Genomic DNA, 24,643 nt, shown 5'->3' with positions numbered 1-24,643 from the left:
ATGCAGGCCCTTCTGAGCTTACTTCCAGGGCCTCATGTGATTTATCTGAGCAGACCTACAAGTCTGCGTACTCGAAGATTCCCAACCTAATGTATTCTGATGAAATAAAGTAGATGATCTTTGAAGAAAAAAACAAAGTAGATGAGGGGAGGGAGGGAAAATCTGACAGAGCTTTCACTCTGAACAAGAAGTAATTTGTTTTCAAAGAGCAGCCTAAATCTACCTCCTCAGAAGCCATATCTAGGCCTGATCTCAAGTTGCCTTGACTCCACAATGCCCATCTTCCTCCATAGATCACCACCACTGCAAAATGCCTCCCCTAAGTGTCTTGTAAACTGTAGAGTGCTGAGGCATATTTGAGTGGCTCTTTCCGAAAGCCCTGACTACCCTTTCTTCATGTTTTAACTCAGACAAAATACTTCGGGAGAATTCCAAACCTCCAGGCCCTTGCACAACCTTCCTTTTCCCCTCTATCAGTACTGATGAGAACAACATCCATTTTTAATTAGTAGCGTTTTTTCAGAATGAAAGCACCGTTCACTTTTGCAACTGTGTCAACTTAAAACAGCTGCTGTTTTGAACTATCTCTAGATGATCTGTCTTTTTTAATCAGAGTAGACCTCATACCTCTCTGCTTCCTGGAAAACTTTCATCAAACAGCACCAGATCTTGAATGCCTCAGTGCCTCAGACAAGAAAAAATGTGTTCTCCAAATTTATGAATAAGTAGGAGATATCTTGGACTGGGCGATGGAGAAAGGGTCTTCCCGCAATGGTGTCTGTGGCAGATTCTGGGAATTGCCCGTGTCCCCTGCGAATAAAACTGATTTGGGGGTTTAGAGAGGGGAGTGGGCAACACTGTGCCTGCTTCCAGGAAGCAGCTCATGATGAAGCTAAGGCTCTAAGCCAGTCAAAATCCTGCACCCTGCTTTCCCAGCCAGGCCTAGCCAATGAGATATAAGAGAAACTGCTAAGGCATTTCTGAACCAGATTTTACTTTCCTGTGAAAATGAACAGATGTATCTGGCTTTACCCTTCTCCTGACCTAGAACATGGCTGGGATCCCTGAAGCTGGATATTATGTCCATGAGGAAATAGGCATAACAACAGAACAAAAGAGGTAACGGCTGACATGGAGTCAAGCTACTGACCCCATGCCAACAGCTGCCTACTGCCAGACCTCGTGTTAGAGAAGGAAAGTAAGACCTTTTTTGTTTAAGCCATGGTGTGCTAAGTTATCAAGGAATACCAGTGAACTCATTCCTGAGTGCTCCATTTGGGTTTCTCTAACGTGTGCTGGATCTTGGTCAAATTAGCACAACTTGAAGGGCAGACTCACATCCTCAGTGCTATCAAGGGCACACAGCAATGGTAACAGCTGCTATTTCTAGTCACTTACCTCTTCCCAAGGCCGAGAGCAGAACTCTTTCACCGTGTCAGTCACCTTTTCCTCAGAGGGGGATTCCTCTGATGTAAGGTTTAAAAACTTCATCACATAGTAATAAGCTGAAAATGCCTGCAAGGGAAAAATGCAGTTTTGTACTGTATCCAACACAAGAGAGACACTGACTCACTTTCCAGAAGGCCGTACCCCTTGTGAAGGTGCCCGGAAATCTCTGTTGAGTAAATTAATGGGATTTTTGATACTTCAGACCCTGGAAGAGGAGTCACTTTGCTGATGACATGCATTTCTGAACCAACTGGTAGCTAATTTTCTCTATAATTTTAATGGAAGGGTCAGGAGGGATGGGAGAAAGAAATATAGGGAAAAGAGAGGAATAGGTTACAAAAATCCCATCTTTAAAGAAGTATTCTATGTGAATTTTTAATAAATAAAAACAAAAATTCTATACAAAGGTATTAAGAGTGATCCCAGAATGGCAATTATAAGGTGTTTTTCTTGTACTGCTTTTTTTTGAAGATTTTTATTAAAAATACAGCTAACATACAATATTATATTAGTTTCAATGGTACACCATAGTTATTCAACATTTATATACCTAAAGAAGTGAGCACCGTGATAAGTCCAGCAACCATCTGACACCATACCACGCTATCACAATATTATTGACTATATTCCCTATGCTGTACATTACATTCCCGTGACTTATTTGCTCCGGTGGTGCATGAGTTGGGTGGGGCAGGGTCCCAGCTGAATCAGCAAGGTCGAGCAGCCAGCTCACCAGGCTAATCAGATTCGTATTTGGCCTGTGGGGGCGGGCTCAAGTGTGAAAGATGGTGCCCACCTGCCGGCTGCACGGGGGAACCCCTTACCAGGAAAATGTCCAACAGTCCTCCCCTGAAGCCACACTCAGTCCTCCCCCCCGTATATCTCTGAGGCCCCCCGAGTCACTCTTCCTCTGCTGGAGCCAAAGGTGAGTGCCTGTGGGCAAGTGAGTCTGTGCGCAAGCTGTTTAAGAGGATGTCTGGGTTTCCCGCAGCCTTCCATCCAACCCGAATGGTTGGAATCCCCTGTTTTTCTCAGCCAGATATTGTGGGGGCTCCTCTTTCTGGCACCAGTACTCTGGGCTGGGGAGCCTGGTGTGGGGAGCTGGGGTTCCTTGCTCCTCCGGGGGGAATCTCTGTGGCCGAGGTATGTCTCCTGATTCTCAAGCACCACAGGGAGGTTTGGGGGCCATTCCATATCTCTTCCCCTCCTGCCAGTCTCATTGTGGCTTCTTTATATTTTTAGTTATAGGACTTCTGTTTGGCTAGACTTCAGATGGCTCTCCAGGTTGTTGTTCTATAATTTAGTTGTAATTTTAATGTGTTCACGGAAGGACGCAGCCATAGTGTTTATCTACTCCGCCATCTTGGGTCTCTCCTTTGTGCAAAAGCTTTTTAGTTTGATGTTCCACTTGTCTATTTTTGCTTTTGTTGGTTTGGGCTCTTGGTGTCATATCCATGAAATCATTGCTAAGACTAATGTCCTGAAGCTTACCCCCTATATTTTCTTCTAGGAATTTTATAGTTTAAGGTCTTACATTTAATATTTCAATCCATTTTGAGCTGATTTTTGTGTATGGTGTAAGATATAAGTCCAATTTCATTCTTTTGCATGTGGATATAGTTTTCCCAATACCATTTATTAAAGAGACTATTCTTTTTGTGTATTTTTGACACCCTTGTTGAAAATCAGTTGATCATATATGTATGGATTTATTTCTGGGCTTTCTATTCTGATCCATTGATCTATATAGTCTTTATGCCAATACCATATGTTTTAATTACTATTGCATAATATATTTTGAAATCAGTAAGTGTTATACTTCCAGCTTTGTTCTTTTCTCAAAGTTGTTTTGGATCTTCAGGGTCATCTGTGATCCTGAATTTTATAATTGTTTTTTCTATTTCAGTAAAAAATGCCACTGGGATTTTGATGGGGATTGCAATGAATTTTTTTAAGATAACTTTTGGTAGTATGGACCTTTTAACAACATTAAGTCTTCCATGAACACTGGATGTCTTTCTATTTGTCTTTAATTTCTTTCATCTATATTTTGTAGTTTTTAGTGTACAAGTATTTCACCTCCTTGGTTTATTACTAAATATTTTATTTTTTATGATATCGTAAATGGGATTATTTTCCTAATTTTCAGATAATTTGTTGTTAATGTATAGAAATGCAGCTGATTTTTGTATGTTGATTTTGTATCCTGCAATTTCACTGAATTCATTTATTCTAACAGGTTTCTTTTGTGTGTTTGGAGTTTTTAGGGTTTCTTTATATAAGATCATGTCATCTGCAAACAGGCAATTTTAGTTTTTCCTTTATGATGTGTTGCCTTGTATTTCTTCTTCTTGCCTAATTGCTCTGGGGAGGACTTCCAGTAATATGTTGAGTAGAAATGGTAAGAGTGGGTATCTTTACCTTGTTCCTGATCTTAAAGGAAAATCTCTCAGTTTTCACTACTGAGTATGATGTTAACTGTGTGTTTTTCATATATGGCTTTTTTTGTGTTAAGATAATTTCTTTCTATTCCTAGTTGAGAGTTTTTATCATAAAAGAATGTTAAATGTTGTCAAATGCTTTTTCTGCATCTGTTGAAATGATCTGATGTTTAACCTTCGTTCTATTAATATGGTGTATCACATTAATTGATTTTTGTATGTTGAACCATCATTGCATCCCATGGATAAATCCCACTTAGTCATGATATATGATCCTTTTAATGTGCTGTTGAATTCAGTTTGCTAATATTTTCTTGAGGACTTTGGTTGTTCAAAAGTGTGTTGTTTAATTTCCACATATTTGTGAATTTTCCAGTTTCCTCCTGCTGTTGGTTTCTAGTTTCATTTCATTATGGTCAGAAAAAAATACCTGGTACGATTTCAGTCTTCTTGAAATTTTTTTCTTTTTTTTTTTTTTTAAGAGCACACGCTCTATCCACTGAGTCATCCGGGCGGCAGCTCAGCTCAAGGTGCCAAGTTCAGTTTTAGTTGCAGGTGGGCATAGCCCACCATTGAACAGGCAATCTTGTTGTTACACCAGCTGAGCCCTCCTGCCACCTGTTGGCAGCTCAGCAACAGCTCAGCTCGGGCGCAGCATTCACTGGCTCATGTGGGAATTGAACCGGCAGCCCTGTTGCTCAGAGTTCACACTTTTTTTTTTTACATTTAAAAAAATTAGTTTCAGCTGTACAACACAGTGCAATAGTTATACTTTTTACGCCTCAAAGTGACAACGCCCCTCTCCTAATCTGCCGCCCCACTCTCCCCCATATCATACATATCTATTACAATTCCCTTGACTCCACTCCCACACTATACTCCACATCCCGTGACTATATATATATTCAATTATAGTTGACATACAATATTATACAGCTTTAGCTTCAGGTGTACAGTGCAGTGATCAAGCCTCTACCCCATCCATGAAGTCTCCCTAATAAGATGTGACCATCTGACACCCTACAAAATATTTACAACATTATTCATTATATTCACGCTCTTAAGCTCTTAACCAACTGAGCCACTCGGCTGGCCCTCAGTCTTCTTGAATTTGTTAAGACTTATTCTGCGACCTAATATGTGACCTATCTTAGATGTGCACTAGAGAAAAATGTATATTCTGATGCTGTTAGGTGGAATGTTCTGTTATTTGTTAGATCCATTTGGTCTATAGTGTTGTTCAAATCCGCTGTTTCTTGATTTTCTGTCTTGTTGTTCTATTCATTATTTAAAGTGAGGTATTGAACTCTCCTGCTGTTATTGTATTGCTGTTTATTTCTCCCACCAGTTCTGTCAATGTTTGCTTTAAATATTCAGGTATTCTGATTTGGGATGCACATATATTTATAATAGTTGTATTTTCCTGGTGAATTGACCCTTTATCATTATACAACATCCTTAGTTTCTTATGACAATTACTTAAAGTCTATTTAGTCTGATGTAAGTATAGCCACTCTTGCTTGCTTTTGGTTATCATTTGCATAGACTATCTTTTCCTATTTCTTCACTTTTGGCCTATGTGTGTCCTTAAATCTAAAGTGAGTTTCTTATAGATAGCATATAGTTGGATCTTGTAGACAACATAAAGTTGAATCTTTAAACTTTTTGTATAGTTTTAGTTTTTTATAATTAGCATTATTAATTTTTATAATAAATGTCCTCAAATTATTACATTTCAAAAGACTTTCTGAAATTAGTCCTAGAGCTCATTCTACCTGCAAAAGGCTTAATGAGTTAAGCACCTAGAAATTCTCTTGTTTTTGCTAAGATGTGACACTTGCTTTTTAAAATAAGCAAGTTATTTTTAAAACACTGAACAAACAGATAATTTTACTAAAAATAGGTAAATTTAGCAAAATATTGAGCCTTCGGTATGATACATAGCAATCAAGTCAGCGGGGCCTCCTGGTCCATGCCACCCCCTACCCCCAAAGTTTTGCATGCTTATAGGGTCTTGAAAATGTTTTCCTGACATTCAGAAGCTTCCCATTAGCATCTTATAATCCTCCTCTTATTCATTTCTCAAAATATGAAAGTTGCCCTCTTCATTTCTTTTCCTTCAAAATGGGTAACAGATGTTTATTGTATAGAATTTAATTATTACAAATTAAAAATGAAAGTCTCTCCTTAATCTAACCATCCCTAGAGAAAAACACACTGAACAATATACTGTTTAATAGCTGCAGCAAATATATACGAAGGTCAGTGTATGTCAAATATTAAAACTTATGTATATGTTTTTACCTAAATGTGATCATACTAGATATCATATTTTTTATAATCCTGCTTTTTTTCATTTGATTATAATACATCATGGGCACATTTCTACCTTACCCATTTAAATGGCTATAAAAGGTTACTACTATGTATGGATCTATTGTAATTTACTTAAATAATCCCATATTCATGAGTTTTTAGGCTTTTTAAATTTTCACTGTTATAAACATGCCACAATGTACCTTTGCCTTGGGATAATTTCTTGGGGTAAAATGTTTGATCAGACGGTAAATATATTTTATAAGTGGAAATATCCACTAAAAGACATGAAAAAATGTTCATACAGCAGTTCTTAATAGCCCAAATTGCAAACAACGCAAATATCCATTAGCTATAGAATGACTAGATAAACTTTAGTGTATTCATGCAAAGGAATACTACATTGAAATGAAAGAATAAACTACTGTTATATGCAATAACATAGATAAATCTCAGACAATACTGAGTGAATGAAGTCAGAAAAAAATAATACACACTGATTTCAAGAACTGGCAACACTAATCTATGGTGATAGATGTTAGAGCAGTGGTTGTCTTTGGAGGGGGGATTATCAATGGGGAAAGTGGACAAAGAAGCTTTTTAGGGTATTGGGAATGTTCTGTATCTTCACCTAGATGATAGGCTCATAGGTGTGTCCCTTAAAAACTATCAAGCTGTGGCCTTAAAATGTGCACACTGGGGGGTGTAAAGTACAGCATAGGGAATATAGTCAACAATATTGTAATTAGTATGTATGGTGTCACATGGATACTAGATTTATCAGGTGACCACCTCGTAAGTTATATAAATGTCTAATCACTATGTTGTACACCTGAAACTAATATAATATTGTATGTCAACTGTAATTGAAAAATGAAAACTTATTTTTAAAATGTGCACATTTTACTGGAGTTATGTTAGACCTCAATCTTAAAAATGGCGGTGACATATTTTAAATATCCATGCATATCTTGTCAGATTCTCTTTCAAAAGGTTGGATCACTTTCCAACTGTAGGAGGTAAATTTTTTTTTTTACCCTAGAACTTAAAATACATTTTATTTTCTGTGAGTCTCAGAAATGGCCTTTACTCAAATATGCTTACCCAAACAGGGTTATTCATTTCTTCCAAAGCCTGGAATTATTTTCTTTCCAAACCCCTGAACCATATCTTCATCCTCAGTCTTCCACCATTTTCCTGCACTATAGAATTAAGAGTTTATGGATCATAAACCTCAAACAAAGTCATCTGAAGATCAAAAAAATTATCTTTAAGCATGGGGAGAAGCTTCTAGAATATAAGAGGCAAGTCTCCTGCCTGGTCCACATGGGAGCCCACTGAACTACTGGGTTGTCGGAAAAGTCATGACATATTTTGTCTATGTTTTTCAAAGGTCATTTGTTTATATAAAGAACAAAGATCAATCAATGATATATTGCCTGTTTTGTTCGATAACCTTTTGCCATCTTTAAGTGAGCTTCATAATTCCTCGTTCGTAGAACGACCTGTCTTTATTTGCGAAAAACTGAACAAGGTGTTGATTTACAGCCTCATATGAATTGAACTTTATACCATGCAAGGAGTTTTGAAGAGAGCGAAACAAGTGGCAGTCTGATGGCGCAAGGTCAGGTGAGTATGGTGCGTGTGGCAACACATCCCATCCAAGCTCCAATAATTTTTTTTTTAAGATTTTTATTGGGGAGTTGGGGGATGGGAACAGCGCTGGGGAATTGGGGAAGGGGAACAGACAAGTTGCTGTCCTTTTGTTCTTCAGTCTAGTTATGGAGCATGTTGCTTCACTGGCCCAAGTTGGCACCATCATTGCGCTCTTCCCAGGGGAGGCAGATCAGTCGCCGGCTTCTGGACGGCGACTCGTGGCGGCTGCTAGCCGCTCACGCTGGCTGCTGGCTACATACGGTAGCCCATGGCAACCCACTGCCACAGGGGCTGCTGCCTAGGCTGTCGCCTCACGGCAGCCCAGCTCCAGGTTGAGCTGTTGTTCAGCATCTTAGCTGTAGAGGGCAGTGTCACTGGCTCTCATATGTGAGATCCGAACCGGGGCCTCTGGCATCACAAGCCAACTCTTAACCAACGCACCACTCAGCTGGCCCAAGCTCCAATAATTTTTGACGGGTGAGCAAACTTGTGTGTGGTCTCACGTTGTCGCGATGGAACACAACTCCTTTACAGTTAACAAGTTCTGGATGTTTCTGGATGATGGATTGTTCAAACTGTCAAATTGCTGACACTACACATTCAAATTGATTGTTTGGTTCCTTGGTAGGAGCTCAAAAAACACAACACCTTTAAAATCCCATCACACAGAGCATAATCTTCCTCTGAAGAATGTCTGCTTTTGATGTCGTTTGTGGCGAATCATCATGTTGGGACCAAGACTGTTTGTGCACCACATTGTTGTAAACAATCCACTTCTCATCACCAGTTATCAGTCGCTTCAAAAAAGGATCGTTTCCCTCACGTTTAATGAGCATATTGCAGATGTTTATATGTGCCGTCAAATAAACTTCTTTGAGTTCATTTGGAACCCAAATATTGAGCTTGCTTATGTATCCCAGCTTCTTCAGGTGGTCTTGAATACTTGAATGATGAATGTTCAATGTTTCTGCAATCTCTCGTGTCGTGTAACGTGGGTTTGACTCGATCAATGTATTTATTTTGTTGTTATCAACCTCGGTGGGCCTCCCTGACTGAGGAGCGTCATTGAGATCAAAATCACCAGCATGGAATTTCATGAACCATCATTGGCACTGATGTTCTTGTAGAGCATTATCACCGTAAACTTTATGCAACTTTTCACAAGCTCGACACACGTTCTTCCATTATGGAAGTAAAACAGTAAAATATGGTGAAAATGCAGTTTGGTCTTCCATCTTCAACTTGTTGTAAAATCTCCAAAACTCAACCAAATCGTTCAATTTTTTTACAGAACAAAGCTAGAACTGTCAGCTGTCAAATGACATAGCAATAACATAGATGCAAATGACTCTAGTACTTCTAAAAATGAACTAGTGCCATCTGTTGCAAACATGCATCATGACTTTTCCAATGACCCAATATAATGCCTGCAGGTCTCTGAACATGCTTCATTCTTTCCCACCTCAAGGCTTCTGGGAATGCTGGTCCTCTCCCTATACTAGAATTCCAAATACTAGAGTTCTTTTACTGAGAATATACAATATTCTAGGCACTCTGGCAGGCGCAAAAATGGAAAAATACACTGTCTCTGCCTTCTAGGGCCTCAGGATATAGTGGAGGAGACAAACATGTCTCCCTGTAAAGACTACACATTTTTGCCAGCCAAAATTTGTGCAATTTTAACCTACATAGAAATGTAATACATGTGTTCCTGTTCAGTTTAATCGACTTGGTTTCAGTACCCTCTCTCAAATTTTTTCTTGTTTTTGTGATATCAATTACCCACCTTCCTCCCTGCTCCCCCAACTTTGGAGTATCTCCCAGGGAGCCCTTTGTCCACTCTGACATGGCTTCTGAAACTGTACTAATTAAAATCAACAGTAAGCTCCTAACTGCCAAAATCAGTAGCCTTTTTTTTTTATTCCACCTCTTCCTTGACTTTTCACAGCATATTACTCATTCGTTCATTCATTCATTCATTCAACAGATATTTACTGAGTACCAACTGTTCTAAGCAGTGATCAAAACAGATGAAAATCCCTGCCCTCTAGTGGAAGGCAGCAGAACTCCAACAAATAACAGATGGTATGATGGATGGTACCGAGTGCTATAAAAAAGAAAGCTTTTTGTTACATACCCCACATATTATATAGAGAGCCTTTATGCACATTAGAGAAGCCCACAAAGAAGGCATGGCTCATTTATAATTTCTTCCAGACAAGATGCAATTTATTTCAGGGGCCATTTTTATCATGAGAACTGTTGCCTGGTAATATAACTGACATTCTACCTTTATCAGGTTTCCAGGGAAACAAATCCAGAAAGTTAACTGAAAGCCAAATTTGTCCATAAAGGAATAAAAAGGGTTTGTGAAATCATTTTCCAAAGCTCAGATAAAAAACATATTGAAAGTACTTTGGAAAAAAGTTTAAATTAAGCATTTGTAGTCATAGAAGGAACAGGAATTACAGTCTAAAGACTCTGCCTCCAAATTAACCACTTGATATGTTCCCCTAACCCCCATTCTAACATGATTACTCATTTTAACCTGCTTTTCTAGTTCGCATTACCAGATAGGAGGTGGGCTCTGCCCTGGCAGGAAGCATTTTAGAGGCAAGAGTAGCATCAATTACAGGGTCATTTGTCTCTGGCATTTGTGTCTGTATTTGCTTCCCATACTTCAAACTAGACTTGACCTCTGACACTTGTGTGGCATTCATTCCCAGCCACTGCCCTGCTTGGGCTCATAGTTCTACTTTAATCTCTAGTTTCTATGTACTTTTTGTTCTAGATTAAAGGCTGTAATGTGGGGTTCATAGGTCCACCTCAAGGGATCATGATGTCTTCTAAATTTTATGCAAAAATGTTGGAATACCTTTATATGTGCATTTTCCTGCTTAGACAATCCTTAGCTTTCATCACATTCTTCAAAGAGTCTTATGATCCTTTGAAGAGTTAAGAATGACCCATCTATTGAGGATATTTATGCTAAGTGAAATAAATCAGTCCAAAGGGATAAATGTTGTATGATTCTACTTATATGAGGTACCTGGAATAGTCAAATTTACAGTGATAGACAGTAGAATGATGGTTGCCAGGGGCTGAGAGGAAAAAAGACCAGGGAGTCAGTGTTTTGTCTAATAGGAGGAGTTTCTGTTTTAGAAGATGAAAAAGTTCTAGAGGGCCGGCCGAGTGGCACGATGGTTAAGAACTGGCTTGGGATGCCAGAGGGCCCCGGTTTCGATCCCACATATGAGGGCCAGTGACACTGCCCTCTACAGCTAAGATGCTGAACAACCTGGAGCTGGGCTGCCGTGAGTCGCCGGCGACGGCGTAGGCTGCAGCCCCTGCTGCAGTGGGTTGCCATGGGCTACCGTGTGTAGCCAGCAGCCAGCGTGAGCGGCCGTCCAGAAGCCGGCGACTGATCTGCCTTGCCCGGGAAGAGCGCAATGATGCTGCCAACTTGGGCCAGTGAAGCAACGTCCTCCACAACTAGACTGAAGAACAAAACAACAGCAACTTGTCTGTTCCCCTTCCCCCAATTCCCCAGCACTCTTCCCATCCCCCCAATACCCCAATAAAAATCTTTAAAAAAAAAGTTCTACAGATGGGTGATCGATGGTTGCACAATAAAGTAAATGTACTAATGCCACAAAACTGTACACTTAAAAGTAGTTAAAATGGTAAATTTCCTAACACACATACACACACACAGAGAATGACTGGTCTAGACAGCCTCAATATTTTGCTTTAGATGTTCTCTTGACTGTGCAGGTAATGATTGAGAGTCCTCTCTCAAAACAGAGTCAAATAAGCAATATGCAATCATGGAATAATACTATTAATATTACATAAGGAATAGAAAATAAAATAAATATAGACCTCTCTTATAAACACCTGAATCAAATTTGAAGTAATGTTTTAAGTCCCCTCTCCTTTATATATTATTTTAAATTTCTAAGATAATCATGTTACTTTTATATATATGTATATGAGATCAGACAATTAAGTTCACGAACTCATCCTAGAAAAAGTGCTACATACCTCATTGCTGAATATCACTACAGTCACCTTCGAAGTACTCGCCTTGGGAAGCTATGCACCAATGCCAGCACCTAGTCCACCCTTCAGAAGCAATTTTGGAACTCTTTCTGGAATGGCCATCAGAGCTGTCATCGTATTACCCTTGATGTTCTGAATGTCATCAAAATGTCTTCCTTTCAATATCCTTTATCTTTGGGTAAAGAAAGAAGTCATTGGGGTCCAGACTGGATGAGTAGGGAGGGTGTTCCAATACAGTTATTTGTTTACTGGTTACAAACTCCCTCACAGACAGTGCCATGGGAGCTGGTGCATTGTTGTGATGCAAGAGCCATGAATTGCTGGCGAAAAGTTCAGGTCGTCTAACTTTTTCATGCAGCCTTTTCAGCACTTCCAAATGGTAAACTTGGTTAACTGTTTGTTCAGTTGGTACAAATTCCTAATGAATAATCCCTCTGATATCAAAAAAGGTTAGCAACATTGTTGCAACAAGTACACAAACTTAATTGTCAGGCCTCATATATACACATATATGTATGTATATGTGTATATACACATATATAAAAGTATATATATGTATACATATATGTGTGTGTACACACACACACACACACACACACACACACACAATTTCTCTGTAGCCACAGTGGAGACCAAATCTTAGAATTAGAATCAAGTGTGAAACCTGCTGTCTGAGCTGGGAATGTAACTATTCATCTTTCTTTCTTAGGCAGTTGAGCTCCAGAATAAGGTCATCTATTTCTCTTCCCCTGCTCCAGGACCAGTTCATTCATATTATATTCATTTTTTTTCTTTACATCTACCTGTCAATCGTTTTTGAAAGTCTTCCATGTGCCAGGGCCTAAATGGTAGTTTTCTTGTCTGTATATGTTCTTCAGAAATCCACTTGGTTGGGTTTGCTATCTAAGCTGACCTCTTAAATCCCTTGGAAAAGTCTCTCATAGAGTGGGCTATTGCTTATACCAACATGCACTGGAATTGAACCCAGAAAAATAAAGTGTTAATGGGATGGAACAATAGGGTTTAGCGTGAATTTTTTCCTTGATTTACATATATTGTATAATGAATAAGAAACTTTAACCTTATTCATAATGCTTCCACCTTTATCCCAATAATTATGCTGAATGACAAAAACGATCTTCTTTTAATACCCCAGGAAGATACACTGTTCAAAATCAGATGGTTCGAGGACACACACTAAGTTTCATCCTGTGGCTGTGGTAGGTACTCTTTAAATATCTTTAAGAAAAAAATCATCCTGATCCTACTCTTGGAGTAGGACTTTGGAGATTCAATCCATCAGATGTTCTTTTGCCAGAACCGACCCAAAGTCCACCTCTTGAGGGAAATGCTGGCTTACTCTAGGAATTGCTAACTCTGCCTTTAGGTGCAGGTGGGATGCCCTCCCGCTGAGATCAGCGCCCTAATTTCCATATTGGTGTCTTTTACTTCCTTTACTTGATTGCTGTCTATAGCCTGTGTGTTCCTATTTAAGCAACAACTCAGACTAGGAACACTCTAGGCCATCTTCAGAGAACATACCCTCAGAAGGTCAGCCCCTCAGTCTTCTTTCAATTGCTAGCATGGATAATCAATATTTATGAAAAATGGTTTGAAGATTATGTCTCTCCCCTCTTCCAGCTACTCTGAATTCTTTCCTTCTATCGAGATGAGTATCAAAAACCTATATTGACTCAGTCCATCACAGAATTGCTATCACTGAGTTGGCTTTTTAATATTATGCCTCTGGGTTAAAGTTGCTAAAAGATATTTTAAATTGCAATTTAAAAATTGTCAAAGATATTGTCTAATAAAATTATTTTATAAAATATCCTTGGGATTCAATTTTGGAATAGCTCTGCTTTGGCCTAGGACCTGCTATGCTGGTATAATGAAAATCGTGTATCAGATTATGTCTTATTTTCCCCCTTGGCTACTAGGAAGCTCAAAGCTAAATACACACACAAACACACACATGTATATGTATGTATATATATGTATGTATACATATATAAATCAATTTTAATGTTCTTCAATTCCAGTTCCCTATTGAATTTGTTTATACCCTTTCTTGTTTATATAAATGATACAATGTGATCTTTTAAAAAATTCCTAAATTACCACATAAGTAATTGTCCACAGATGTTCCCTCTTTCTTTTTGGTGTTTTTAATTTGCCTACAAATGGGATTCTGTCTAGCAACCAAAGCCACGGTGTAGCCAAATTGACAAGAGTATTGACAGTTTTTAATACTCAGCTTACAAAATAAGAATTATATCATCAGGGCTGACTGCAGCTGTGGCAAAAATTCCCTCCTTGCAAATTCTCTGTGGCTTGAGAAGACCCAGGCTAACTGCTTTTGGAAATAATGAAAATGCAACTAGGTTTTTGTGTTGCTGGAGTAACAGTCTAGAATGAGATCTGTTAGGAGAAGGAATTAAACTTTATATGGGCCCACCTGGTGCTACGATATGTTAGTTTTTCTTTTTTTTTTTTTTAAGATTTTATTGGGGAATTGGAGGATGGGAACAGCGCTGGGGAATTGGGAGAAGGGGAACAGACAAGTTGCTGTCCTTTTGTTCTTCAGTCTAGTTGTGGAGGACGTTGCTTCACTGGTCCAAGTTGGCACCATCATTGTGCTCTTCCAGGGTGAGGCAGATCAGTCGCCAGCTTCTGGACAGCCGCTCATGGTGGCTTGAGGGCCACTCATGGTGGCTGCTGGCTACACACGGTAGCCCATGGCAACCCACTGCAACAGGGGCTGCAGCCTACGCCGTCGCTGGCGACTCACGGCAGCCCAGCTCCAGGTTGAGCTGTTGTTCAGCATCTTAGCTGTAGAGGGCAGTGTCACTGGCCCTCATATGTGGGATCCGAACCAGGGCCCTCTGGCGTCCCAAGCCAGCTCTTAACCAACGCGCCACTCGGCCAGCCCATGTTAGTTTTTCTTTCACTTCATTATTTCCAGTAGTATTTTGAAGCTGGCACTTACCTATTCATGAGAGCTAATTGTTAAAATTTCAGGAGTATTGTGATCCAGTTGATGTCATGTTAATAGCTTAAAACAGGCCATTGGGGGAGTACTTACACCATGCCAATTGGCAAATGCTACAAATCAGACCCTCTGTTCCCAGAGACCTGGTTAAGACATTCATCAGTCCACCTCTGTTTGTCTGGCTTATCACTCATACCTAGCTAGCAATGAGATAGGTATTCCTGTCCTCATTTCATAAGTGAGGAAACAGATTTTTAAAAAATCTTTAGGATTTAGGGAGAAATTACAAAGGGGTCAAAAAAAATTGAAACAGAAAGAAACTGCCAAAGCAGGAATAGAGGTACAGGTACAGTACTGACCCTGAGGGCTATATTCAAAGAAGAAAGATCCTGCAAAGAGGAAGACAATGAGCTAATCTAAGGAGAGAGCCAAATCGAGTTTCAGAAGGCTGTGAGAAGAACAATTTCTAGGAAAGACTAACGGACAAAACAAAAACTTCCCCTCCAGGGGAAATTCAAGGCTCTCCCACCCCTTTCCAACTTGGCCTCTCCCAATCTTGGTTGGAGGAATCACATTTAAAGGCAAGAAATTTCACCACCATCCCACTCCACCCCTCAAGTAGGAGGCGTTTACTCCAGCTTGAAGGCAAAAATTGGGCCATGTTTTCCAGGAGGCAAAGCTTTCAGAAAAGTTAAAAAGTCAACACACAAGAGTATATTTCTTCTCCTTCAGATGTACTTCCTAGCAGTGACTGGAATGGAAAGAGCCACTGGCTGTCCCCAGCACCCCTGGCCACCCTCCTCCCCTTGGGGGCACCCTCCTTTCTCTTCTGGTAGTTGGATCCAAGGCAAGGGCCTTGGCCTAAAAAAGCCCAACATGGGCAGCCAATGCCAGTTCAGCTATAGGGCATCCAGGTCAGGTTCTAGTTTGTTCTGAATTTGGGTTTAGAGCCAACCAGTAACCAAGTATTACTCTGCCAGTCATTTTCTTGTCATGTGTTTTCCTCAGGAACCTTAAGGGGAGGGGAAACCATGGTCTGAGCCATGGTTAAGGTTAAGCGCAGATTACTTTGCCCATTGTTGTTTTCCCAGAGACCAAAGGATGAAGAGCTCACATAGTTCACAAGGGGCAAAGCCAGGATTAAAACCAGGTAAGATTACTACAGAGCCTGTGCTTTCTCCAGGGAGCTCTTTCTATGACATCTATGGGCTGGGGTCCTGGAGGAGAGTTAAACTTCCCTCCTCACATGCTGATCTGTTTTCTGAAAAAGAGGAGAGTGTGAAGGCAGACCAAAGCCCTTGTTTCTTTGAATGATATTTTAAGTGATTAAGTGAGATAATGTCTATATAGTGCTTAGTCAATAACTGGCACTTGATTGATGGTAGCTAATCATGCAATATACTACTAAATTACGATTACAGTAATGCTTGGTCTCCGGGACCAAAACATGAAATTTGAATAATGAGTTAAGCACATCAAGGGTCACTTCTTATTCCTCTGCCCAAATATTTTATTTTGGAGTAACTAAGAAAAGAAGGAATTTGGAATTGGGGTTTCCTAAGTTTATACTTCCTAAATGTCTTTCTAGAGGAGAAAACCCTAGCCGAGACATCTAACTGCTGTTTTCTCCTTCTCTGACATCTAAGAAGCCACCTCCTCAGACGTGGCAGATCCTAATGGGTGCCGACCAAACAGCCAGCCCCCTTCTTCTGGCTTACAGATCCCTGATTTTACTCAGGTAGAAGAAAGCAATGTGCTCAGGATATCCAGTTCCAGAGGATAAACAATGATTAGTCTAAGCCAACCACAGTAATCCATTCCCCTTTATCATAGATTGGTTTAGAGGTGTACATTTCACCAAATTCTATCCAATGGCATCTGTAAAGATGTTTGTTGCTCTTCTGCATAATTGAAGACATATACAAGAGAAACTTCCATTTCCCTCTTTGGCTTTCCATGTAAAGACATAACGCTTAGAGCATAGCTGCCATCTTACCATCACAAGAAGATAATGGAAAAGCTGATCCCAAGTCCTCACATTATGAAGCCAAAGAACTAACCCTGAATTATTTATCTCAAGGCTTATTATCATGTGAGAGAACCATACATCTTATTACTTAAACTCTTTGTAGGCACACATTCTATAACTTGCAGCCCAAATCATCCTAACCAATATACCTCATCATTTCACAAACTTACCCCAAATTGCCCGTGGAGTGGTGGCAAGAAAATCTCATTGAAGGAACAGTGGGAGTAAGGGCAGTGACTGGTGTTGAAGAGTTTAAAGATGCTTTGCTGGCATTGTTCAAAGTTTCCAGTGCCCTGGATTTCCAACATATAGAATGGAAGAGTCGTCTTAAATTTCCTGGTGCAGGGACTGTCACGAAGTTCACTTACATTCATTACTCTGTTGTATCCGTAGTTAAAACATGGGTCCTTGAGGATTCTGGCTGTACCCTGTATAGAAAAATCATTTGAAGGGGTCATATGCAAGTGTTTTGGGTACAAAAGCACCAGTCTGACTTCATTAATGTGTAGGGATTGTACAACATCCTAGCACTCAGCACTAGCATCGTCAGTATGCCTCTGACCTTCCCTTTTCCACCTTGGGAATAGTCAAATTTGAATAACAGGCACCACAAGTGGTATCAGATATAAATGAACTCTCTCTATTCATAGAAGGTAATAGAATTCAAGCTGGGCTCAGAAATGCCATTAATTTGGATTATTCCCTAATGCTTATTTCGAATCGCATAGGTCAGAAGCAGAGTCATAAAGAAAACTCTCAAAGCTCTCAGAATTCTGAGCCTGGGGTAGTTCTTCAGGAGTCGGCCTATGTCCCTACCCCCACCTCCAAGCAAAAAGTCAGATGCTCCAAGATCTGGAAGTGCCTTAGATTATTTAAGCCAGGAGTATCAAAATGGGTTTTTAACCCATACCCAACATGTTCAAGAGAAGAAAGGGGACTACTGTGGATTAGAGGCTTAATGGAGCCTTGGGGCTCAGTAGGCATCTCAGCAGCCCTCATCTTATGGACAGTGCTTCTGAGAACCGAAGTGCACTTTGAAGGAGAGCAGAAAACTTGTTGTCCTTTCAGTGGAGACAGGGAACAGCTGGAGGTGACATCCTTGCTCTGTGTTTGTTTATCAGGGTGTGTCTGGTACTCGCATGATTTCAAATATGTTTAGTTTTTCTTGCCTTCAAAATGCAGAAAGCATCTGGGGACACGATTTGAGGTGTTAATCAATAAACTTTGTGTTTCCCCTGAAGTGTTTTCTTCTCCTCCTCGCCAGGTTGTGTCTAACAACTCTTGTTTTCTGTGGTTTGTAGGCAATGGAGATTAAAAAGTGGTAAAGAAGTTATAAATTGCACACACCCTCTCCTGCAACAATACTCTGGCATGTAATTTCCATTGTCAACACAGGAGTGAGAAGTCATTTCCCAAGAAAGGATCTGAGTCGTGTCCTTGGAGATAGTGCAGTAAACAAACATATGAGGTGATGTCTGGATGGGCAATTCATAAGGGTCTACCAGATGTACTTAGATAAACTGCCTGAAAAGGTTTGGAAAGTACAGTAATCAACTTCAGATCAATTACTGAAGTAGAAAGAGAAAACAACAGGATGTGGGGGCTGGCAGCCCAGATGTGGGGAAGGCAGCTCTGGATTCAGTTATACTCGCCTGAATGTCCTTGGCCAGTTTCTGCAAGAGCGCTTGATCCTTCCCATAACACAAGAAGCTGTGCGTATATACACTGTAGTCCTTGCCATATAGACGAAAGTACAGAGCATTCTGTGGAGACTCAATAGTCTGGTTTTGGGGCACAAAAGTGATTTGCGTAGAGGCTCCCCCAAGGTCTAAAGCTCCATATGTTTCCTGACTATCATTTTCATTTGGCATCAGGTTGAACCACCTCAATTTCTGAAAGAGAATACAGTTATCAGTGGTAGAAGTCTCTGGACACCCCCTTTTTCACACTATTTCTTGGACTCAGGGACTTCCTAATGTGGAGGAGCAGGGGCATAATGGTGACACAAAGCTCTCTGGAGGTTCCGGAATCCACATCAGATCAACAGCAAGAAAAGAGGGGCTTCAAAGACATAGCTCAGACTGCTGCAATATAGAAGCAGTATAGTAAGCGTTTAAGAACAAGGGATTTGGGGGCAGAAAAACTCAAGTTCAAATCCTCACTCATTTGCTCATTGGCTGTATAACCATGAGCAGAATAATTAACCTTTTCTAGGACTCAATTTGGGGCTCTAAAATCAGAGAACATCTTATACGGTTGTTCTGAAGATGAAATCATACAGTACATGAAAAGTTCTTAGCATAGTACAAGGTACATCGCACGAGGCAAATAATGACAGATTTTAAATTTTCTTTATGTCTCTCTGAAGTGAAGATATGGCTTCCTTATTCTCCAATAGTAAAAATTCCTGTAAGATATTTTTACCTCTGGTGACCCTTGCAAATGTGGGGGTAAATTAACTTGTTCATTCATCCATCATTCACTCTAGCTAGCAATCCAGGTATTGCCTGCGATAGCAATGGCATTCACCCCCAGGGAGTCACCCCCATGGGTGCTGTGAGATAATCACCTTAGTGAATTTTCCCAGCAGGTAGTTAATAGTAATCCAGCCATAGGCACCTTCCTCTGTGCCAGTGATGATTCTGGCACCCTGGAAGTTAAAGGGGTATTTGCTGAGGCTCTGCGTCACGTTAGCCAGGACCATGTACGCCGACTGTTCGTTTTCTTCGCTACACAAAGGAAGAGCTGAGGTTACCAGTTTTGTTTTAATAACTGCAACTACCCATTTCAACCACAGCTTTTAGTCAGCTCTCCCAAGAAGTGAATCATAACTCACTGGAATAAACAAGAGAGATGGAGATACCCACACATGGCTATCTGAGGGGCCCCCCTTTTGGGTGAGGTACAACTATGTTTTAGCCCCTTCTCTCCAAATCCAAATCCTTCAAATCCCTGAATAGGCTGGTTTTCCTAAAATACCATTTTCGTTGTTATTCCCTGGATCCAAAAGATTATCAAAGTAATTTTAATTACTGTGGCGGTCGTAGCTGGGTATTGTTTGATCACCACACCCAGAGCTAATGTGTGCCACATTAGCCATTGCTAGTGGCTCCTAGCTGGTTATAGACCCAGGTTCTGCTTGAAGTTCTTAATTAGGGCTCTAGGGGACATCAGGTGGCAAATGTCCTGGGACAAATACTCAACCTCCATTGGTGCCAGACTGGGAAAAAATCTTTCTCATTTGAGCCTCAGTTCTTGGGTCTGAGACCTTGAGACCTAAAGGGGGACTCTTCCAGGAATTTCATAATGAAGATGGGATGCAATTGCTTCCAAGATGTAAGCTACTCAACTTTGAGAGCCTCTGGACCAGAGGATGCTGCCTTCCAACTGGCATTAGACCCCTATAATTTCACATCTGCATAACTTCCATACCCTACAAACTGGCCCCTTTTCCCTAGTTTTCCTCCGCTCCAACCCACCTTCTCTACCAGTGTTACCAGTTGTGTATCATCATTTAATGGCTTTCCATTATGTCCCAGATAAACTCCAAACTGCCTAGCATGGCCTACAAGGCACTTTGTGATCTAGACCCTGCCTTCTCAGAATCCCCCTCAGAATCCTGGCTCTACCACTTACCAGGTGTGTGACTTTGGATGAGTTACTTAACATTTGTAAGCCATAGCTTCCTTATTGGTTAACAATAGTTAGTAATAACTCTCACTTCATCTAGTTATTATGATTAAATTAAAGCACACTGATAAGAACATAGTAAGAACTCAACAAATACAAACATTATTATTATTATTATTATTATTTTACTATATGCACCCTATGTCTTCTGAACATGCCCTGGGCTTTCACACATTCCTGTCTTTTCACATCTATTGGAACACAAAGCTCCAGGAAGCCAGGGACTTTGTCCTCTTCACTGTATCCCTACCACTTAGAACAGTGCCTGACACATAACGGGTGCTGGATAAACATAGATTATGGAATGTGTGTCTGCTCTGCCTATGATGCCCTTCCCCCACCCTCCAATTCATCCTTCATGATTCAGCTCACATATCCCCTCTTCTGGTAAATCCTCCTGACTTCCTCCCATACTGGGCAAGGCAAAGTGTGCTCCTTCCTGTAGCGGCTCTGAGCATTCCCCTATTAAAAAATTGATCACCCTGTATTGAAACCCTGATCTCCTTGAGGACTGAAGTCACTTACTTTCATATCCTGGGACAGAGAAGGCAGTCAATGTACAATGAATGAATGAATGAATGAATGAATGAATGAATGAATAAATGAACAAATAATGCACACAAGAACTAAGTAGTGACCAATAAAATGTGCTAGTTGTGATTATTTGTGTCTTGGGATATTGTGAGTCTCCTCTGGTTTCCCCCCTCCCAGATAACGAATGGCTAAATCTGTAGCCCCAAATCGCAGAGTATATAGGCTCAACCTTTCTCTCACCCCCATGAATTCCCTGTGGGGAGAAGGGCAAGAGAGCTTTTTAAACATACTTAAACTCCCAAAGTTACACATACTAAGAGTTGGGGAGTTTGGCCCACTTATTGAGGTTTTCTTTCTTAGGTGCAGACATTGAGGATATTCAGAATTTGGGGTGTTAGGGAAGCGTGGCACTCCCTTCCATGACTTCAGAGCCTCCTGCATTGCCAAACCTGACTCCCAGCGGCTCTTGGTCCCTACACGCTACTTGCTATACCTGAGCAACCGCATGCCTGCCGTGGCTCCCAGGTAGACAGGTGTCTCTTGGTGCCGGGACTTTGGAATCACTTTCCTGGCTCTTTCCATGCATTCAGTCAGATAAGTGCCTATTTCATCTAATTTCTGAGCATATTTTGAGATTCCAGGACCTAGGAAAAGATGTAGAAGCAGATGACAATATTTTTTAAAAGTATAGAATATACCTTGATAATATTACAGCAAAATACTCGTGTTTTCTGATAAAATTCAAGAATTTTAGATTTTTATTTTTTTTAGATTTTTATTGGGGAATTGGGGGATGGGAACAGTGCTGGGGAATTGGGGGGAGGGGAACAGACAAGTTGCTGTCCTTTTTGTTCTTCAGTCTAGTTGTGGAGGACGTTGCTTCACTGGCCCAAGTGCGCTCTTCCCGGGCAAGGCAGATCAGTCGCCAGCTTCTGGATGGCCGCTCACTGCAGCTGCTGGCCACTCACGCTGGCTGCTGGCTACATACGGTAGCCCATGGCAACCCACTGCAGAGGGGCTGCAGCCTACGCGTCACCAGCGACTCACGGCAACCCAGCTCCAGGTTGAGCTGTTGTTCAGCATCTTAGCTGTAGAGGGCAGTGTCACTGGCCCTCATATGTGGGATCTGAACCGGGGTCCCCTGGCATCCCAAGCCAGCTCTTAACCAACGCGCCACTCGCCGGCCCAAGAAGACAATTTCTTGATGTGATATATATTAGTTTGCTGTACTTAGAGGGTAATCACTAAACCAACATAATAAATAACCTTGGTAGGGCTTATTTTCAGACCTCGGGCTGGGTCTGTCTGCTGTTCAATAATGTTGCCACTGGATGGTGCAATTTTCACATTCAATTGCATAACCTTCCCTACAGGTTCTCTCAGATTTTAATAGCAATCTTATAAATACTACTCTATAGAGCTACTTTTTTATGTTTCTTCCACAAAGGTGTAATTAACAACACTAATTCCTGGAAGATATAAAAAAAAGATGACATTTAAAATGAAAATTAAAATAAGCACCAGGCACATTGGCTTTTACTGGAAAGATAGGAACTGCTACTAACCAACAAGCTATGTGATGATGGCCAGGCCCCTAAAATTTCTGAACAAGTTTCTTCATTTGTCAGAAGAAATAGGAATAGAATCCACATCTCCTCAGTATATTTTCCACTCTGATACTCTGCCTCGCCAGTAAAACGGTTTTTCCAGTTTTAGAGCAAAACTAATTTTTGCTATGGAGAGGATTAGAGCCAAGATTACTTAAGCTTTTTGAAATTAACACTTAACAATTTCTGTTCACTTTAAGATAAACATCTACACTATCAGTGCATTATAGTGAGGATTTGGTTTAAAGATAATTATCCAGATATGTTATCCATATCATTCACAGGTTTTTAAACAGCCTGGTCACTTAACTGTAATGAGAAAAATCAGCTCTAACTCACAGCTGTTTTAATTCAAAAAGCCTGGCCTTCAGAAATGGGTGGGACCCAGCATCTGTGCTTTAATAAACCCCTCCACGTGGTTCTGAAGCCAATACAAATTGGAGAACCACTAGCTAAAACATGGGTTTGGAGTTGAATAGATCTGTTTGAATGTCAGATCCATTACTTACTAGCTCAAGCAACCTTAGACAAGTGGCATAATGTCTCTCAACCTCAGTGCCCTCATTTTTTTTAAAAGGGAATAATAATACCTCAAAGGGAGATCGTGAACATGAAATGACACACTTTTAGTCCTTAGGTTGGTACATGGTTCATAGAAGTGTCCTGTTGATGGGAGTTACTAGTACTCAAATATTTTTAAGTTTGCTTATGTTTCAAGGGCTCGATCATTAAGAACTTACTTCAATATTATTTTTGTAATGATAAAATAACAATAGCAGCTCCCCTATGTTCTTCACTTGACTTGTTTTTTTTTTATGTGTTCCACTTGCCATATAACTCTCATGTCCCACTGTCCCCCCTTTCCCTTCCCCTTCCCTTTCCCTTCATCTTACCTTTTAACTGGCACTCTTCTATCTGATTCACCACCCCTGTGTCATTTTCCTTTTCTGCTGGCCATTTATAGATGTACAACGTTGTGTGAGAAGAGCCTGCATCCAGCACAATCCCATACTGAGGGCAAAACAAACCAAGAATTTATCAGCATTACAGTGTTCTTCTCCATAGTCAGCTTACAACAGAAAAAAAAAGACAAAGACAGGGGTGTTTCAAAACCATGAGAGAAAGTATTTTAATTCAAGAGGAGCATGGAGGGCAAGGGTGGGGGTTCTGCCTGGTGTTGCCCTGATCACGAGATCTACCTGGATACCAACCACTCTAACACAGTGGCTCTTAATGCTGGTTACACATTAGAAATACCCAGGCCTTATGTGTGTGGGGGTAGAGGGGGAACGGGAGTGGGTGGGGGCTGGGTGCTGAGCACCAGTGTTTAGAAGCTTCTCAGATGATTCTAATACACAGCCAAGATTCAGAACCATATGCTGAAGTGGTTGAGACAATATGAAGGGAATAGAAAGCTATTAATTTAGCAGTTCCCAAACTTCTATGCACATCAAAATCATTAGAATCACTGGGAGAGCTTCAACGTCTACTGATGCCTATGTCCCACCCCCAGATGTATAATTTATTTGGTCTGGTATGTGGTCTGAGCTTCGGAAGACAAGGAAAATACTAAACTTGCTTGCTTTTTAACTACGAATATAACTATAAATTGTATTCCATAAGATTTAAGAGATGTGTGTTTTAACTTCATGTTTCGGGCTCTTAAGAGTAAGGGGAGATGAAAGGAAGAATAAAAGAAGGAAGAATAAGGAGGGGGAAAGGCCAAAAAACAGCATGAGTAAGAGCTGGGTGGTCAGAGGAGAACGGGAGAAGAACAGAGTCCGCACCTCACATTTCATGAGTGTGAAGGTACCAGGCAGGTGTTATATGAAGCATTTTATAAGAATTATCTGACTTAACCCTCAGA

At 40.5% G+C, this 24,643-nt stretch overlaps 1 protein-coding gene across 1 annotated transcript in view; it reads right to left on the bottom strand.

Annotated features, from left to right (window-relative positions):
- Window positions 1-24,643, bottom strand: part of ENTPD1 (ectonucleoside triphosphate diphosphohydrolase 1) — a 100,365-nt gene that overhangs the window by 5,308 nt on the left and 70,414 nt on the right. The window contains exons 3-8 of the mRNA XM_019639086.1: window positions 23,670-23,787; window positions 21,663-21,813; window positions 19,515-19,674; window positions 18,598-18,837; window positions 17,116-17,373; window positions 1,399-1,515 (exon numbers count right to left, since the gene is read on the bottom strand). Of these exons, the coding sequence (XP_019494631.1) occupies window positions 1,399-1,515; window positions 17,116-17,373; window positions 18,598-18,837; window positions 19,515-19,674; window positions 21,663-21,813; window positions 23,670-23,787 (1,044 nt within the window). The remainder of the gene's footprint in view (window positions 1-1,398; window positions 1,516-17,115; window positions 17,374-18,597; window positions 18,838-19,514; window positions 19,675-21,662; window positions 21,814-23,669; window positions 23,788-24,643) is intronic.

Source organism: Hipposideros armiger, unplaced genomic scaffold (assembly GCF_001890085.2).
Source record: "Hipposideros armiger isolate ML-2016 unplaced genomic scaffold, ASM189008v1 scaffold_42, whole genome shotgun sequence".
NCBI lineage: Eukaryota > Metazoa > Chordata > Mammalia > Chiroptera > Hipposideridae > Hipposideros > Hipposideros armiger.
This window is presented reverse-complemented; position numbering and strand designations above follow the sequence as displayed.